The sequence below is a fragment of the Babylonia areolata genome, chromosome 4 (genome assembly GCF_041734735.1).
Source record: "Babylonia areolata isolate BAREFJ2019XMU chromosome 4, ASM4173473v1, whole genome shotgun sequence".
Classification (NCBI taxonomy): domain Eukaryota; kingdom Metazoa; phylum Mollusca; class Gastropoda; order Neogastropoda; family Buccinidae; genus Babylonia; species Babylonia areolata.
The window spans coordinates 28278202-28298201 of record NC_134879.1 but is presented as its reverse complement, the minus strand read 5'-3'; the positions used below and the strand labels follow the sequence as shown (position 1 = coordinate 28298201).

At 46.1% G+C, this 20000-nt stretch overlaps 2 protein-coding genes across 3 annotated transcripts in view; one reads left to right on the top strand and one right to left on the bottom strand.

Annotated features, from left to right (window-relative positions):
• LOC143281636 (uncharacterized) overlaps positions 1-10285 on the top strand; it is a 24382-nt gene extending 14097 nt beyond the window's left edge. The window contains exons 2-5 of one of the 2 annotated variants that reach the window (XM_076586884.1): positions 4748-4945; positions 5887-6459; positions 7456-7593; positions 8358-10285. In XM_076586884.1, the coding sequence (XP_076442999.1) occupies positions 6299-6459; positions 7456-7593; positions 8358-8976 (918 nt within the window). In that variant the 5' untranslated portion in view covers positions 4748-4945; positions 5887-6298 and the 3' untranslated portion in view covers positions 8977-10285. The remainder of the gene's footprint in view (positions 1-4747; positions 4946-5886; positions 6460-7455; positions 7594-8357) is intronic. The other variant, XM_076586883.1, reaches the window with a different exon arrangement.
• Positions 10286-16198: 5913 nt separating this feature from the next.
• LOC143281027 (cell division control protein 42 homolog) overlaps positions 16199-20000 on the bottom strand; it is a 37888-nt gene continuing 34086 nt past the window's right edge. Inside the window, exon 3 of the mRNA XM_076585922.1 lies at positions 16199-20000. This exon is cut by the window's right edge and continues 1040 nt beyond it. The gene's annotated coding sequence lies outside the window, so the exon portion shown is untranslated.

Sequence of the window (20000 nt, the reverse complement as noted above, 5' to 3'; positions counted from 1 at the left end):
GCAGTGTGCAGAGATTCTTTTCATTTTCATACGTTGATATCAGTCCCAGTGACCCTCCTTCCCATTTTGTGTATGAGTGTGTGTGCGTGCGTGCGTGCGTGTGTCTATGTATGTGTGTGTGTGTGCGTGCGTGCATGCGCGTGTGTGTGTATGTATATATATATATATATATATATATATATATATATATATGTGTGTGTGTGTGTGTGTGTGTGTGTGTGTAGGTATACAAGGAAATCATACTGTTCTGAGTCCGTTGGATTTGCATACTGCATTGTTGGAAATGAGTGTATAAAAAATTTTAAAAAAAACAAAAAAACAAAACAAACAAACACGGAAGATTGTGTCAGATTTGTCATGCAACAACAACAAAATCGATGGAACTAAATGATTAATGGCACCATCAATGAGACAGAAATGTACAGGCTTTTTAGCGGAAAGGCTGATGCTGCTTTCATTTGTCGTGGCTCTTCGAAGACTGGATGAGAAAGAGAGAAAGAGAGAGAAGGTTGTGTGTGTGTGTGTGTGTGTGTGTGTGTGACAGATAGAGAAACAGAGAGGAAGAGAGAAAAGAATATTCAGAGAGGCAGATACAGACAATAGAATGGTGTGTATGTAGCGAGAGAGGGGTGGAGGCGTACACACACAAACACACACACACACAAACACACAGACACACACATAAACACACACACACACACACACACACACACACACACACACACACACACACACACACACACACACACACACACACACACACACACACAAACACACACACACACACACACACACACACACACACACACACACACACACACACACACACACACACCAATCCAGACCAAACAATGTTCACCAACAGGAACGATTTCCACCACAAAAGGACTGTACTGGCAATCAACACCACAACACCCGAACCCACTGTCCCACATGTCCCCCCACGTCTCCCAAACCACAGCAATGTCATTGAAACGGGACGTAACGCCGGAATTCCCATCCCTGCTGAACGTGGATTGACAGACGGCTACACGGGTCCGGGACAAAAAGACTGGAACATCGATCCATCGTGTGTCACTCTGTTTGGGAAGCCGGGACAGTGAGGAAAGGGGTGGGGGCAGAAGTGATGGGAGATTGGGGGGAAGGGGAGGAGTGGGCCAGGGGCCAGGGGGGGGGGGGGGGGGGGGGGGGGGAGGTGTATCTTAAACGGCGATCTTACATCTGCACAATAGAGTCAGTGACCCAGCACGGCAGACAACGTGGTGCTATCAGTGTGTGTGTGGGGGGGCGGGGGGGGGGGAGGGGAAGGGGGGGAGAGCGGGATAGAGGGGGGGTCGGAGGCGAGGTGTGGGGGGGGGGGCAGGGGGGAGGGAGGGGGTGACTGTGGAGATCGGTCAGGTCGTGCTCTGTTGAACCTCGTCACGACGGGCGCAATAGCCGAGTGGTTAAAGCGTTGGACTGTCAATCTGAGGGTCCCGGGTTCGAATCACGGTGACGGCGCCTGGTGGGTAAAGGGTGGAGATTTTTACGATCTCCCAGGTAAACATATGTGCAGACCTGCTAGTGCCTGAACCCCCTTCGTGTGTATATGCAAGCAGAAGATCAAATACGCACGTTAAAGGTCCTGTAATCCATGTCAGCGTTCGGTGGGTTATGGAAACAAGAACATACCCAGCATGCACCCCCCCGAAAACGGAGTATGGCTGCCTACATGGCGGGGTAAAAACGGTCATACACGTAAAAGCCCACTCGTGTGCATACGAGTGAACGCAGAAGAAGAAGAAGAACCTCGTCACACTTTACATCGTGCTGTACTTGTTGATCGTTTCCCAGTGGTTCGCTCTTCATGTTTGTCTATCATTATGGGTTTATGTCATTTGGTATTGACGTTCTTCTTTTCGGGCCACGTCAGCAGGCTTTGCTTATGACTTTTCAACAACAACAACAACAACAACAAGCCGCGTTTGCTTATTCCATCGAGGAAGAACATTTAAAAAAAAAACTGAAAACACCCTTGCGCTCGGATACACACACACACACACACACACACACACACACACACACACACACACACACACACCCCACCCCCCCACACCTCCCGTACACACACACACACACACATACATACACACGCATACATACATATATTCGCCAGTGCTTCATGTATATGCATACCACATATAATTATTGCACACGCGTATACGCACATATATGACCATTGTTCAAGCAACCTAAACAAAGGAACACAACACCAGTGGCGAGATTCAGGTCTGTCACGGATTTAAAAAAAATGAACAACTAACCAGGGACACAAACTGTATTGTCTGCCTTGTGCACAGACACTAAATGGAGTGTGTCAGGATAACAGGCAACTGTACCAAGTTTTGCTGTGGTGCCAGCTGTCAAGTGATCAGCAATCTCTCACGAAATCAGATCCTTTGTTCAGTTGTATGGGTCACGCACACAGACACAGACACACACACACAGACACACGCACACACACACACTCTCTCTCTCTCTCTCTCTCTCTCTCACACACACACACACACACACAGAGTACTCACACGCACGCACGCACGCACATATTCACATACTCGCATGCGTACAAAGTAATTTTTTTCCCCTCCATTCGATTTTTGTTTCCTACCCTCGTATATCATTTATAGTGAAAAGACGTTTGATCAAAGAACTGGGAACGAATACACACACACACACACACACACACACACACACACACACACACACACACACACACACACACATTATGTTTCCTGCTCACAGCACACATGCGCGCGCACACACACACACACACACACACACACACACACACACACACACACATGCGCGCAGGCAACACACACACTTTCACACGCGCGCACGCACCCACATTATGTTTCCTGCTCACTGCAATCAACAATGATTTATCACCTGGGAAACTATTCACCCTGTCTTGGTGTGTGTCGGGTAACAGAACAGTGGTCGCACCAGATAATCCCCCGAGACGAAGAATGGCTGCCTCAAACGTGTAGGGATGGCGGGGGCAGGGTGGGGGTGGGGGTGGGGGGGGTACACGGTCTTACACGTCAATAATTTCAATTTTGCAGACACGAAAAACGCTGTAGCCCATTAACGCAGAAGAAAAAGTAAACCGATGGATTCAAGTTTATTTCTAACGCAGGCGCGCGCGCGCGCGCGCACGTGTGTGTGTGTGTGTGTGTGTGTGTGTGTGTGTGTGCCTGCGTGCGTGTGTGTGTGTGTGTGTGTGTGTGTGTGCGTGAGTGCGTGTGTATGTGGTTTATGTTTGCATGTGTGCGTGCGCGCGCGCGCGTGTGTGTGTTTGTATGTGTGTGCGTGCGTTAGTACGCGTGTGTATGGTTTATGTTTGCATGTGTGTGTGTGTGTGTGTGCGTGTGTGCGTGCGTGTGTGTGTGTGTGTGTGTATGTGTGTGTGTGTTTGTGTTTGCGTGCGTGTGTGCGTGCGCGAGTACGTGTGTGTGGTTTGTGTTTGCATGTGTGTGTGTGTGTGTGTGTGCGTGCGCGTGTGTGTATCTGTGTGTGTGTGCGTGCGTGTGTGTGCGCAAGCGCGCGCGCGCGCGCGCGTGTGTGTGTGTGCATGAGCGCGCACGTGTGCATGTCCGCAAGAATTTGTGCACACTGTTGCCGTACTGATATTCGTATGTATACAGGGATAATTGTACCATTTAGTTTCAAAAGCAAAATTGGAAAGGCAAAAAAAACCACACACCCCGAGCAGAAAAAATAGAAAAAAGACTACCACCCTAGACGTCCAATTCTACACAGACACAAGATCGGACAGAAAACGATAGACCATTTTATCTATTCAGAGAGGATATGAGAACAGTGCGACAGAGAAATATGTTGTGACCAAATAAAAAAAAAAAGTAAAAAAAATAAAAAAAAGAAAGACAGAAAGGTGGAGTGATGGCCTAGAGGTAACGCGTCCGCCTTGGAAAGCGAGATAATCTGACCGCGCTGGTTCGAATCACGGCTCAGCCGCCGATTTTTTCTCCCCCTCCACCAGACCCTGAGTGGTGGTCTGGACGCTGGTCATTCGGATGAGATCGATAAACCGAGGTCCTGTGTGCAGCATGCACTTAGCGCACGAAAAAGAACCCACGGCAACAAAAGTTTTGTTCCTGGCAAAATTCTGTAGAAAAATCCACTTCGAAAGGAAAAACAAATAAAACTGCACGCAGGAAAAAAAATACCTCCCAAAAATGGATGGCGGTCTCAGTGTAGCGACGCGCTCTCTCTGGGGAGAACAGCCCGAATTTCACACAGAGAAATCTGTTGTGAAAAAAAAAGAAGAGAAAGACAGAAAGCTTGCCCAGTCCATACAGTCCATATCAGAGGCTAATGACCTGAGTCTAATTGCTTTGGTCAGAGGAGCTAGCCAGTCAGATAAGTGGAAACGTGTCTCCTCCCTCTGTCCTTGTCCGTCCGTGCATCGACTGACCAGATGTTGGACACTGCTTTGATAAACTCTGTGTGTGTGTGTGTGTGGTGTGTGTGTGTGTGTTTAGTGTGTGTTTGTGTGTGTGTGTGTGTGTAGTGTGTTTGTGTGTGTGTGTGTGTGTAGTGTGTTTGTGTGCGTGTAGTGCGTTCGTGTGTGTGTATGTGTTCGTGAGTGTGTGTTTGCGCGTGTGTGTGTATGTGTGAGTGGATTTCTCTTTTTTACATAATTTTGCCACAGGACAACACTCGTTACCATGGGGTTTTTTTTCAGTGCGCCAAGTGCCTGCTGCACACGGTGTATCGTCTCACCCGAAAGACTAGACGCTCAGTTTGATTTTTCAGTCAAACTTTGGAGAAAGGGCGAGAGCGGGATTCGAACCAACACCCTCACGGACTCTCTGTATTGGCAGCTGAGCGTCTTAACCATTCTGCCACCTTCCTCCACCCCGGCCAAAGAAGCATCTGTCAGGTGGGTGACCCTCGCTTGTGTGATCTCAGTCTTCCTGTTCGAACCCACAGCTCAATCGACTCCCGATAAAGGATGACGCCTCCTTGAGCTGATACTGATGGCAATGAGCCGAAAAATCCCACCTCTGATGGGACTCGAACACACGTCCTATCTTTTATGTGTGGTTCGTCCGTCGGGATCGACGAGGACCATCTAGTCATCCCGAGGGTGGGTGGGTTCTGACGCAGTGTGGACAGGGGATGGTGGCGGCTGTCGTGGACTTGCTGGCACTGCTTTTCCTGGCCTGTCTGCGTTGCTCTGCTGCAGCGATTCTGTTGGCCTCACAGGATTTGGCGCCTTTGTGGACAGCTGAATGCCACTTTGGTCTGTCCATTGCATTCAGTTCAGCTCCCATGTGTCGTGGCTGATGTTGAAGGCCTTCAGAGAAGCTTTCAGAGTGTCTCTGAAGCGCTTCTTTTGGCCTCCATGGGAGCGCTTGCCATGTTGGAGTTCGCCGTACAGCAGTTTCTTGGGGAGCCAGTGGTCTGGCATGCGAACTACATGGCCTGCCCAGCACAGCTGGGCCTGCATCAAGATGGTGTAGATGCTGGGCAAGTTTGCACGAGTGAGCACCTCTGTGTCAGGGATCTTCTGCCGAGAAGTTTTTTATGTACATAACAACAACAACAATAATAATAATGTACACTTATATAGCGCCCTTTCTCTCCAAGAGCTCAGGACACTTTACATGAAAAGAAAAATATTACAAGTTCCATAAAACATTCATGACCACTCTTTCTCAAAAAACCCTCTCCCCCCCCTCTCCCCCTCATGTTCGCGGCAAGCTCAGTGATAATTGGCGCCAAGTAGCGATGGTGTGAAGTTGTGTCCCTTTGTTTTAAGAAGCAAAATTTACCGTACCTGTTTATTTGATTTTTATTTTTGATTTTATTCTGTTTCAGTTGTCATTTTTCAAACGCTTGGCCAACTACAAAAACTCAACTGAAACGAACACCCCTCACTCCTACCGTTACCAAGTCCACTTTTCTCCTTCCTTCCTTCCTTCCTTCCTTCCTTCCTTCCTTCTTCCTCCTTCTTCCACCTCCCCCTTCCCCTCACCCCTCCACTTCTCCTTCCCGACACGACTCCATCCTTCTCCTCCTCCACCCTCCCCTCTCTTCCCCCACCCACTCTGTCCTCCTCCAGGCAGTGCCCACCTCCTTCACCTCTGTCCCTCCCCCTCCGCTCCCTGCTTCTTCTCCCACCCTAGCCCCCCACCGCCTCCCAAAGCGTTGAGTGAGTGAGTGAATGAATGATTGAGTGATTGAGTGAGTGGGTGGGTGAGTGAGTGAGTGAGTGGGTGAGTGAGTGAGGATGGAGGGCGCGGAGGCCCAGGCGCCCCCTCCCGTGAACAACCTGCTGCAGCCTGACGTGTACAACCGTCTGGACGCTCAGGCCCGGGAGAGGACCCGTGTGGTCAACGCGCAACTGGACCACAGGCTGCAGGCCCAGCACAGCATCCTGGCCAAGTACAGGTAGTTGTGTGTAGGTGGTGCGTGCGCGTGCGCGCGCGCTCGTGCGTGTGTGTGTGTGTAGTGTCGGGAGGTAGGACGTGGGTAAAAGGTGGATGGACTGGTGTATGGAACACAGGTTGCAGGCCCAACACAAGTAACTGTGTCGGGGATGCGGTGGACTTGGGACTAGTGTGTGCGTGGACCACAGATTTGCAGACTTGGCCAAGTACAGTTAATCGTGTGCGGGCGTGTGGGTGTAGGAGGAAGGAGAGCGTGGGGAGGTAGGAGGTGGGTGATAGGTGTGTGCGTGGGTGTGTGTGAACCTCAGGTTGTAGGCCCAACACAGCATCCTGGCTGAGTACAGGTCATTGTGTGTGGGGGGTGGGGGGTGAGGGGTGAGGGGGGGGGGCCGTGGGGAGGTAGCAGGTGGGCGGTATGTGGGTGTGGGTTCGTGTGTGGGTGTGTGTGGACCACAGGTTTCAGATCCAACACAGATTCCTGGCTGATACAAGTACTATAAGTACAGGTAGTTGTATTGTTTGGGTGCGTGGGTGGGGTGGGGGGGGTGGAATGGTAAGTGGGTAGGTTAGTGTGTGGATGTGTGTGAAGGCCCAACACAGCATCTTGGCCAAGTACAGGGAGTTGTGTGTGGGGGTGTGGAAGGAGTGGGGGCATGGGGAGGTAGCAGGTGGGTGGAATGTGGGTGGGTTGGGGGGTGTGTGTGTGTGTGTGTGTGTGCGCGCGCGCGCGCGTGGTGTTTGTAGCGTGTATGTGGGAGGGGAGGAGAGTGGATAAGGTGGGGGATGGGGGTTGTATGCGTCAGTGACTGTGATGTGTATGTAGAGTTGGGGGGTAGTGTTGTGTGCTATGGGTGTGCGTCGGCGCGTGTGTGTTCGTGCGTGTGTGTGTGTGTGTGTATGTGTGTATGTGTGAGTGTGTGTCTGTGACTGACATAATGACCGGTGTCCACCCCTACCCACCCCACCCCACCACCACCCACATCCCCACACCCCCCAGGTTGGCGGCAGAGCGGTACTACCTGCGGGAGCAGAGGCTGGTAAGGAAGGAGCTGAGCAGGATCAGCAGCAGACTGCCCACGGTGCGCAGGATCCACGACTTCCGGAACAAGTTCCTCTACGGGGAGGGTCTGCACAGGTGGGGATGCTGCAAGCGGCTCGGTGTGTGTGTGGACGTTCTTTCGGGGGGGGGGGGGGGAAGGGGTGGGTGGGTGTCGGTTTCCTACGGCCGTTAAGAGACTTATTGTTCGTGTGTGTGTGTGTGTGTGTGTGTGTGTGTGTGTGTGTGTGTGTGTGTGTGTGTGTGACAGAGCTTGTGTGAGTGTGTTTGTGTGTGTGTGCGTGTGTGTGTGTGTGTGTGTGTGTGTGTGTGTGTGTGTGTGTGACTAACATCATTCGAGTGTCTGTGTGTGTGTGTGTGTATGTGTGTGAGAGAGAGACAGAGAGAGAGAGAGAGAGAGAGTTTGTGTGTGTGTGCGTGTGTGTGTGTGTGTGTGTGTGTGTGTGTGTGTGTGTGTGTGTGACTAACATCATTCGAGTGTGTGTGTGTGTGTGTGTGTGAGAGAGAGAGAGAGAGAGAGAGAGCTTGTGTGTGTGTGTGTGTGTGTGAGAGAGAGAGAGAGAGAGAGAGAGAGAGAGAGAGCGTGTGTGTGTGTGTGTGTGTGTGTGTGTGTGTGTGTGTGTGTGTGTGTGTGTGTGTGTGTGTGTGTGTGTGTGTGTGTGTGTGTGTCTGTGTCTGTGTCTGTGTGTGTTTAACTTCAAGGGATTATTTTGTTGTTGTTGCTGTTTGTTTGTTTTGTTTTGTTTTGTTTCGTTTTTCTTTCAAGGAACGTAGTTGTTTGGATTTTTTCCCCTCCCATCTCCACAGACATGACTTTCCCACCCGCACTGTTGTTCCTTCAGGTCCCTGAGCCAGTCCCTGCCCGACGTCCGCGTGGCGGCGGGCCCCAAGAAGATCCGCGGGGTGCCAGAAGAGAGATCGGAGCAGCCGTTCTGCCTCAGGTACTTCATCCACCACCTGCCCACCAAGAAGAAGTTCTACAAAACCGCCACCCCGTCCTCCCCCACCGCTGCCCTCCTGCCCAGAGGGTCGGGGACACTGGGGGAGACAGGGGACGTAATTGAGGAGAGTGTGACGTTGCCTCCCCTGACAGGACACGAGTTTCCTGCAACAACAACAACAACAACAACGGCGACGACGACGCAGAAAGAAGGCAACGAGGTTGCAAGGACAGTTCCCATTGGGAAAGAACCTGGAGAAGACTCCTCTACCGTTGCCGGCGGTATGGACTCTGCCAGGAACCTCAACCGTCAAGCAGCGGCCACGAAGACCGACAACTCGCCGGACGAGCGTGTCAGGGACGATAATCGCAGTGCTCGCTTCAGTGATGAAGGGAGGCCATCCCGCCGCTGCGACTGGAAGCCGCCTAGCGGCGAGGGCAGAAGGTCAAGGACGCTGCCGCCCATTTTGCGCCAGAACTTGAGGTTGGCTCACAGCTCGCCTCAGCTGTATCAAGGTTAGGCCTGCTGCTCTTACAGCCCGCCAGAATGACTCGGTGCTGGACAAACCAACCCTTCGCTTGGCTTATCGATCACAGTTTGTGCACAGTTCGCTTCAGTATTGAGGAGTGCCGCTCTCTCTGTCTCTCTCCGTCTGTCTCTCTGTCTGTCTCTCTCTCTCTCTCTTACTCTGCCTGTCTGTCTGTCTCCCTGTCTCTCTCTCTCCGTCTGTTTATTTGTTGTTGTCGTTGTTTCGTTTTTCTCTTGTTTGTTTTCGTTTTTTGTTTTCTACGGTGAAATTTCACACTGTGTGCTTCTTCAGTTCTTTGCCCACAGGTCGTTTCCATTTATGGATTTTAGATGTTTAGTTGCTAGTCCTAAACCAGTTAGCTTTGGTTAATTCATGATAAGTTCGTAAGTCGCGGTCACTGAGCGTATGTTTTGTCTCATTTATGTTGTGGCCTGCATGTCGACAGTCGGTTAGCCGGGATATTCCGTGGACATGCAATGACTTTATAGCTCCAGTCGTGTTGTGGTTGATGAAGGGACAGTCCTCACAATGGAAGAATTCTATCGAGGTTTTACTAAGTACATATCTGTTTTGTTTCGTGGTTACTATGGGAACATGTCACAGTTTGATTCAGCAGTTCCCCCAGCTTTCTCTGGTTAATCCATGTCATTTCTTGGACTACTTCTACTTCTTGTTTACCCTTCAGTACTCCTTATTTATTCCGTGTTTAGCGCACAGTTCAGCTCAGTTAGTTCACGGATACTAAACAGTCACTATAAATTGTTTTAGAGTTGCGGAAGGGGTTCACCTCATTACCATAACTAATTATTGGCTTAATGATCACCACACGTTGCGTCCATAGCCCCTACTGTGTTTCACACTGTTTGAGTTACAACTGCTACATACTGCATGGCATCTCACAGTAGACTCGCAGCTGTTCAGCTAAACTAGAGCAGTTTAATTTGGCGTCATTTCGTATGCCTTGCTTGCCACGTTATTCCATGGTTTGGCAGTCATTCGGATGAGACGATAAACTGAGGTCCCGTGTACAGCCTGCATTTAGCGCACGTAAAAGAACCCACAGCAACTAAAGGGTTGTCCCTGGCAAAAACAAAACAAAACAAAAAACAAAAACAACACACAAAAAAACACACCAAAAAAACCCCCTAAAACAAAACAAAAAAACCTCTCTGATACATTTTGCAGACAGGAAGACAGTACCGATGCACTGAGACGAAGTGCTATATCCCCTGGGAGAGCAACCCGACTTTCACACAAATTTGGCCTGATCTGTTGTGACCAGAAAAAGTAATACAATACAACACGGTCTGGTCACACATTATGACAGTTGGTTATGATTTGATCACATTTGACGACAGTTAGTAGCTTGGCCACACTTTACATAAGTTAGTTATGGTTTGATTAAACTTTACTTCAGTTAGTTTTGGTTTGATTAAACTTTACTTCAGTTAGTTTTGGTTTGGTTACACTTTACCTAAGTTAGTTATGGTTTGGTCACACTTTACATAAGTTAGTTTTGGTTTGGTCACACTTTACATAAGTTAGTTTTGGTTTGGTCACACTTTACATAAGTTAGTTTTGGTTTGGTCACACTTTACATAAGTTAGTTTTGGTTTGATCACACTTTACATAAGTTAGTTATGGTTTGGTCACACTTTGACACTTTGCATAAGTTAGTTATGGTTTGGTCACACTTTACATAAGTTAGTTATGGTTTGGTCACACTTTACATAAGTTAGTTTTGGTTTGGTCACACTTTACATAAGTTAGTTATGGTTTGGTCACACTTTACATAAGTTAGTTTTGGTTTGGTCACACTTTAGTTAGTTATGGTTTGGTCACACTTTACATAAGTTAGTTTTGGTTTGGTCACACTTCAATTAGTTTTGGATTGGTTACACTTTACATAAGTTAGTTATGGTTTGGTCACACTTTACATAAATTGGCTTTGGTTTGGTCACACTTTACATAAATTGGATTTGGTTTGGTCACACTTTAGTTAGTTTTGGTTTGGTCACACTTTACATAAGTTAGTTTTAGCTTAGTCACACTTTACATAAGTTAGTTTTGGTTTGGTCACACTTTACATAAGTTAGTTTTGGTTTAGTCACACTTTACGTCAGTTAGTCGTGGTTCAGTCACACTGTATTTCAGTTGTGGTCACACTTTACGTCAGCTACTTCCTGGTTTGGCCACACTTTACGCCAGCTACTTCATGGTTTGGCCACCTTTTACGTCAGCTGCTTCATGGATTGGCCACCCTTTGCGTCAGATGTTCATGGATTGGCCACCCTTTACGTCAGATGTTCATGGATTGGCCACCCTTTGCGTCAGATGTTCATGGATTGGCCACCCGTTACGTCAGATGTTCATGGATTGGCCACCCTTTACGTCAGAAGTTCATGGATTGGCCACCCTTTACGTCAGATGTTCATGGATTAGGCATACTTTACGTCAATAAGTCCCTGATCTGGACACACTTTACGTCAGTTATTTCACGGTTTCGGCACACTTCGCTTTGACTGTTTCATGCGCACGGCATCTGCGTTAAGTTCAGACACACAACCGATCAATTATTAATTCTTATAATTATTTGAATAGTCAGCGACCCATCAATTACCACGCACCTCCACGACCTCAACCACAGACACACAGACACAGACACACAGACACAGACACAGACACAGACACACACACACACACACACACACACACACACACACACACACACACACACACACACACACACACACACACACATGCACACACACAGAGGCTGAATCTTTATAAGGATGGTATTATATATCATTCTCATTACCTGCCACATTTTTGTTTTTTAACTTACGTGTGCCGTTTTGTGATATGTACATCTGTACATCTGATTATACATATGTGTATGTGTGGTTAGTGTGTGTGTGTGTGTGTGTGTGTGTGTGTGTGTGTGTGTGTGTGTGTGTGTGTGTGTGTGTTTGTCCGTGAGTGTGGGACGGGAGGTGCGTGCGTGCGTATGTGTGTGTATGTGTGTGTATGTGTGCGCGCGCGCGCGAGAACATGAATGTATGATACTATACAGTATATCCCTTGTAACAAAGTATCCTGTTGTGTATGGCATAAAAATGCTCTTTAAAAAAATCTGTTTATCGATGTGTATCTTTTAAATATGTTTGTCATGCAATATTCTTTTTCTTGTTGATTAAAATCCAAGGTCGGTGGTGCTGGTGTTTTGTGTTTCACGAGTGAGGACATTGTCTGGAAGGTTTGGGCCTTAGGTCTGTTGGCTGGTGGATGGGCTGCTTGGGTGAATGTGTGTGTGTGTGTGTGTGTGTGTGTGTGTGTGTGTGTGTGTGTGTGTGTGTGTGTGTGTGTTGTCTGTGTGCGTTTGTGTGTGTGTGTGCGTGTGTGTGTGTATGTGTGTGTGTGTGGATGTGCGTGTGTGTGTGTGTGTGTGCGCGCGCGTGTGTGTGTGTGTGTGTGTGTGCGCGCGCGCGTGCGTGTCTGTTTGTGTGTGTGTGTGTGCATGTGCGTGCGTTTGTGTGTGTGTGTGTGTGTGTGTGTGTGTGTGTGTGTGTGTGTGTTATGCTATCCAAGTGGGTTTTTTTGGGGTTTTTTACAAAATTTTTCCGGGGATAATCCTTTTGCTGTTGCCGTGGGCTCTTTTACGTGCGCTAAGTGCATGCTGCACCCAGGACCTCAGTTTATCGACTCGTCCGAACGACTAGTAGTACCCAGGTCATCACTGATCGAAGATTCGGAAGGGAGACCCGAACCCATGTACACTTGCATCCTTGCCCATGTGGAGTGGTGGCCTAGAGGTAACGCGTCCGCCTCGGAAGCGAGAGAATCTGAGCGCGCTGGCTCGAATCACATCACGATATCCCCCCCCCCCCCCCCCCCCCCCCCCCCCCCCCCGGCCCTCTACTAGACCTTGAGTGGTGGTCTGGACGCTAGTCATTCGGTTTAGACGAGAAACCAAGGTCCGTGTGCAGCAATCACTTAGCGCACGTAAAAGAACCCACGGCAACAAAAGGGTTGTTCCTGGCAAAATTATGTAGATCCACTTTGATAGGTAAAACAAATAAAACTACACGCAGGAAAAAAAGAAAAAGAAAAAAAGGTGTCGCTGTAGTGTATCGATGTGCTCTCCCTGGGGACAGCAGCCCGAATTTCACACAGAGAAATCTGTTGTGATCAAAAGAAATACAAAATAATACAAATACAAAATAGTCGGGGGGGGGGGGGGGGGGGGTGCGGGGGGAGGGGGAGTGGCGGATGGGGGGGGGGGGGGGCGATTACCACGAGTCCATTATGGCCAGAGAGTGTTACTGTGTCTGTGATACGTACAGTTTTTTTTTGCCAGTCGATTCTCCACCAGCGTCTTGTTCAGTTGTTGTTGTTAGACCCTCGTTTTTTCTATCATAGCCGCAAGGATGAACCCCGTGGTTGGCTTGGCAACGACTAAACACCACCACGACTAAATCAATGCTTGGAGCGAGTGAACAGAGACATCACACACTCATCGATTTCAACACCTTTTCTAACAACACCCCCTCCTCACCTCCCCTCCTCCCCCCCCCCCCCAACCCCCACCCCCGTCCATTTTTCCCCTCTATAAACGATGTTGTTTTTTATGTGTGTGTTTTTTTTTCTTTAAAAAAAAAAAAGAAAAGAAAAAGAAAGTCGATATGCTTGAAACGCAGAGAAAAGCACCGACATGCATGCTTCAAATTGAATGAAACGATTAGTCAGCCAAACAGTTTTTGTTTTTTTGTTGTTTTTTTTTTTTGGGGGGGGGGGTGCAGCAACTATAAATGTTTCACTGTCGTGCGTAAGCGTAATCATGCTTTCTTTGCTGTGTGTGTGTGTGTGTGTGTGTCTAAGGTCTGTGTAAGGGTGTGGGTGTGGGTGTTGAGGGTGTTCAGTTGTATGGGTCACACACACACACTCTCTCTCTCTCTCTCTCTCTCACACACACACACACACACACACACACGATAGCAAGAAGTAGAGAAAAGCGAGGGTGTCATTCAAGGGAGAAGACTGCCTTCTCAAAAGTCTCTCGTTTTACTACCTCCCTTGGACTGAACTGCATTGGGAATCTATCTGGTCATTGCTTCATTTGGGAATATTAAGTTTAGATAAGATTGAAAAAGCTGCACTTGATATCAATGCTTTTCTTCTTCTTTTTCCTGTGTCAGATGTGTCAAGGGAAGTGATCATATATTATACAAGATGCCTTTGATGTTTACTATTATCCCTTCTGAACAGCGGCTTTGGAAGCCGAAACACACGTAACTTCTCTGTCATCTTTTGTGTTTGATTCCTGCGTGTGTTTTTATTTCATCTTACACACACACACACACACACACACACACACAGATATATATATATATATATATACGTGTATCGATTAATGATCAACCGTTAAATCGTGTGTGTGTGTGTTTCTTTTCTGAGACACACACAGAGAGAGAGAAAGGGATTGACAGACAGACAGACGGTGCTGGAGAAGAGATGCATTGGAAAATGAGATGGCAGTGGACAACATTATTTCTTCCTTTCAATTTCCAGCCCTTCGTTCATAACTACTCTGTAACCGTCTCCCTTCTTTTTCATTTAATTGTAACTGTCTAAGGATTCAATGGTCAATCGTTACAGAACTCAGCAGCGTGCGAGTCAGTGTGCCTCAAACACTATTTAATTAAAAGGTGATTTCTTTTCAATCGCCAAAGACGTGGAACAAGCTCCCTTTTAACCTCCGTCATTCTGATTCCCTCGCATCTTTTAAATCTCGTCTCAAAACTCACCTTTTCCCTCAGCAATAAGTTCAATTGTGGCAGGTCCACTTCCTTTGCGTTAGGTGTGCTTGACTATGTGTGTATACATATGTATGTGTACATAACTACATGCATGTATATGAATGTGTATTGTGTGTGCGTGTGTTTAAGTAAGTTTGTGCCTGCCTATGTGTGCGTATGTGTTAGGGTAGCTGTTAGATACACATGTATGTTAAAATGTATGTATGCAGTGTGTGTGTGTGTGTGTGTGTGTAGTCACATTTTTGTGTGTGTATGTAACATAGATATAATGTTTTATAACAAAAGCGTTTTTTGTAAAGCACCTAGAGCAGATTTCTGGATAGTGTGCTATATAAGTATCCATTATTATTATTATTATTAACATGAAAATGTTTTTGAGACTGACAAACATCAGGGCCATGGCTTCGAGTTTTTACTCTTTGTATATAAACAGCGACATCGGATAAACTTCATTTGTTTTAGGTTATGTTTGTGCAGTGTTTGTTAATCATATTCATACACTGACCCTGTTTCGTGATCTGTGTCAATCAAGTATAACTAAAAAAAAAAAAAAAAAAAAAGCGCGGCATGTTTTTCACGTTAATAAAACTTAGTATTTTGATTGTTCACCAATACGTATTTATAGCTATAAAAATTATTTTAAAAGAATATAAGAAAAACGCACCGGTCTGTGTTTTCACGATGCAATACCGATTAAGATATGTTTTGTAAAAAATTAATGCTGCTTGTTCCATGTACATAGAAGGGAAGTAATAGAATCCACCAATGCGGTTACCTGATCCGTAAATTATCTCCCTTCCTAAATGACCTTTTTGTTGTTGTTGACTGTCGTTGTTGTTGTTGTTTTTATTTGAGTGAAGTATATTTGTATTTTTTTTAATTCCGCCTACAAATGTGTTGTGTGAAATGGGGAATTTTCATGAATGAAAAAAAAGAAAGAAAAAAAAAGGTGACTATGGCACTGAGACATACGTTTACATCATATTAAAATGGACTGTGGTCTGAAATGCTGCATTTGTAAACGTGTTTTGCGAGAGAGAGAGAGAGAGAGAGAAACCACTTCTTCGCAAGGATGAAAAATGAAATAAATAAATAAATAAATAAATAAATATTACTCGCTGACAAATTATATTGCATTTGGGTCAGTGTTGGACCAGTTCATAATTGGTATTTGGCCTACTTGTTCAGCGAAAGGGGAATTAAGTAGTCCTAAACAAAAGACATAAAAATCCTGTTCTGCAAAGTATGTTCCAGCGCTAGCAAAAATAAAATAAAATAAAAATATTCTAAAAACAAACCACAAAATTTGATCGATATAAAAGATTTTTTTTTAAGTTCTTTACGGTCATTATTGTAGCCACATATTCCAATCCAACTCGAACACGGATTATTATATTCACCCAAGAACTTTAATGTCTTCATGAAGTTGATGAACATGATACAATCATCATCAGACAAAGTGATTCCAAACAAAACACTCGGGGGAAAAAGAAGAAGTCAGCATCACACTTTTAATCAAAATGACGTAATGAAATACGTCATCAAACAGTATGACACTATCAACATCATGTTCTAAGCCATACACGCTATGAAGTACTGTACAATAATGTTTTTGACTCATCTGGTCAGAAACCCGTACCCCGCTAAGTGAGCAACAAGATGTATGGAGGTGTGAACACAGTAACCCACAGTGCAACACCCCGCCGAAGCCATTTCACTGTTCGCTGAACTGCAAATAACAGCGGACAGAAATTAATGAGGAACATGGCGTCATATCAAATTAACATTTTTGGGTAATAAATGTTTCCTGTCAGTCACACACACACACACACACACAATATAGCGCGCACGCACGCACGCACGCTCCCCCCATCCACCCACCCACCCACCCCCGTCCCCCACCACCCCACTCAACCACACTCAATCAACTTGAATCAATATTGTGTCGGTCAACACCGTAGAACAAACAGCAGATATCGCAGCAAGCTATCAATCATTCAACACCAAGAGCAAAAACAAACTTTTCTTCTTTTTCTTCTTCTTCTTCTTTCGATCAGTGTTGAACGCTCTGAAATAACCAAAGTCCTGCTTCCCGTCCGCACAAACAGTTATGGTCATCCACAGGCTATTGTTCTACTTGCAAGCGAGCGGACACACACACACACACACACACACACACACACACACACACACACACACAAAGCACGTGAGGAGAAGCAGGAAGGAAGGAAGGGAAAAGAAAGGAGGCGAGGCAGGAGAAAGCAGGCCATGTCCTTCAAGACAACTGAAGACTATAGTAGAATAAGGACAGGACGGAATGTGCTCCGAAGGCCACGTGAAAGACACTGGGTATGCAATCCAGCACGTGCGACAGTATATGCAAATCATCAGCGCATGCAACAGAGTAAATAATAAAATCTTCAGGAGTTAGCGCGCGAGTGTATAACAGTACTGCCAAGGTGTTGTCTTCAACTTAGGCGTGAAGCTGAATGAACTATAATGAAAACTCTGATGATTACGGACTCAACTATGAACATTAGTGGATAGTTAAAGACTTTAACATTTCTGACTGGGTTTCGACTCTTGCTCATCAATTTCGATCGTTTTGTTACCCTCAGCTTTTTGTTGTTGTTGTTGTTCTTGCTATCGATTTGTGCTTAAAAAATCTGAAGGTCTAATTTTTATTTAACTTGCACAGTGTTTATATTCTCATTCTACTCAAATGAAAAGTTCTTCCTTTATTTTCAATTACATGTCTCCAAATAAGCTATCGAATGCGTTTGTTGATGAATACCAAAGTTCATCGGGCCCCCGCTAATTAGTAACCTGGACTTTTTTTTCCTTTCACAAACTCAGGATATATTACATTTAAAGCCTACACAAAGACAAACTACCAACTTGGGGCAATACCACACACACTGACCCTAACCGAGCTGTACTTCCTACAAGCGTCCCAAACAACGCATGTATATGACGAGCGCACAGCTACAATAAGACAGCACACGTTCATGGGCACCTGTTGGCGAAATGCTGGGCAAGACAGGGCAAGAGATGGGACTCCTCACCAACACACACGCCCAACATTGTGCATGTATTGCTGCTCTGGGCCATCTGACTGACTGTGCATACGACTGTTGAGCTGAAAAATTGTTTTGACACAGAAGCATGAAAAGGAAAAAAAACTGTTTATATATATATATATATATATATATATATATATATATATATATATATATATATATATATAAAAAACAAAACAAACCCATAAATAACGGTCTTTTCACAATTTATAGGCAATCGTGTACATACGCATGGAGAGAGAGAGAGAGACTGAGAGGGGGGGGGGGAGACAGAGACAGAGAGGCAGGCAGACAGACAGTGAGAGAGATGGGACAGAGAGGGAGAGAGACACACAGAGAGTGGAGGGTGAAGCGAGTGAAGCCGTCAGTCACAGACCTCACATCTCAGTCCTTGAGGAATAAAGTTCTGAGTTATGATCTCTGAGCTGTCAGTACAGGACCACACTTTGTGTAGCGCCGTCGTTCTAGCACATCCGGGCACTTTCTACGTAGACCTCAGCTTCCTGTGAGCGACGTCACCGTCTAACCAGTCACTGTCTTCTTACCGGAAACACACCATATTGCTGGATTTCCCGTCCAATATGGCAACAGGATAAACCCGTCACGTGGGACTCGGCTTTCAACCTGGTAACAGGGACGATGGCTGTACATAGTCGTTATCAGCGAGTACTGCCAACTTCCTTCCTACCAGGTCAGGTAGTGTGGGGCCTGATGTACACAAATTGTATGTCATGCAGTAACTTACAATATAAAACTAAAGAACCAGGTTCTAAAGAAGAATGAAATAACCGGTCATGTCACTTTAACTCTGAAAGTGAATACAATCCCAAAGATGTGAAAGCTCTCTCTCTCTCTCTCTCTCTCTCTCTCTCTCTCTCAAATGCATGCACACATACACATGTACGAACCACAAGAACACCACACGCACATGTCAGAAGTATTACATACTAAAAACGATGTTATAATACGTGGAGGGGAAAATGAAAGTCTGAGACCAGAAATCCAAGCATAACCAGAAATCTATAATACCTTCTTTGAAAATACCTCAAGAGCAGAATACTGCATGAAAAAAAACTATGTACAGTTTGCAACTGACAGGGACACCGAAGGCACGTGGAACCCACTGCCTTGAAATAAACACAGAAAGGCATCACAGAATAATCCAGTTCTGGAATCTGCGCGGAAGAAGAGTACAGCTGACAAGCAAAGGCAGTGTGTCTCAATGCTCATGAACAAAATGATATTCGGAGTAAAAATCATATCTCCGTGACCCTGTATAAATAAAATAATGGAAAAGAACACAATTGTCAACATTCAAAAACGTTCATAATACAACCTAACAGACACATATACAAACACACACCCGAAAATTGATGGTACACTTCCAAGCCACGACATTCTGAAGCAAACAAACAAAAATTCAAACAATTCTCAACTATCAGTTTGAATACAAACAAAATTGACCCACTAGGTTCAAATTTCATACTAACTCAAGAAGTCATCTAAAATAGTCATCTGAAAATGTCCATCTGAATTTGTGCACTCATCTTCTTCAGTTTCTCCACTGACTATCCCCTCCAGGTGTCTGCATCCTGCAAGACTGGCACCACAAGCCTGAAGACTTCAAACCGAATATCCATCACAGCATAGCTTCTCAGCTGGTCTCGTGCCAGTTCTGCAGAACGTCAAGCGCCACACCACTCTGCACACGACCAGCGCAACTTTCCTGGCGCTATGCAGTTGTGTGTGTAAGTGGAACTACCCTTCTGTAAGCTTGGTCCAGTGCTCATCACCCAAAGATACCCAGTGTCAACAGAAGAGGGAAGAAGAACTGCCTGAGGAACCGGATGACCAGTTCATTGTTTCTTCCTTCTGTCGTGCACGATGTCTGTGACGTATTCCACACACACTGGTCACGAGGTCCACACACTTTTATAACGTCACGCTTTAAAAAAAAAAAAATCAAAACAACTTTTGTCTTCAAACTCGAAGTGGTCCACAAACTATTTCAGATGACCTGAAAAGTTTTATCATTATGCATAAACATGACATTCTACTGTCAGCCAGTAATGACGTTGGTGGGTTCCTTTCTGAGAAGGCTATCTCCTGGCGGTCCATG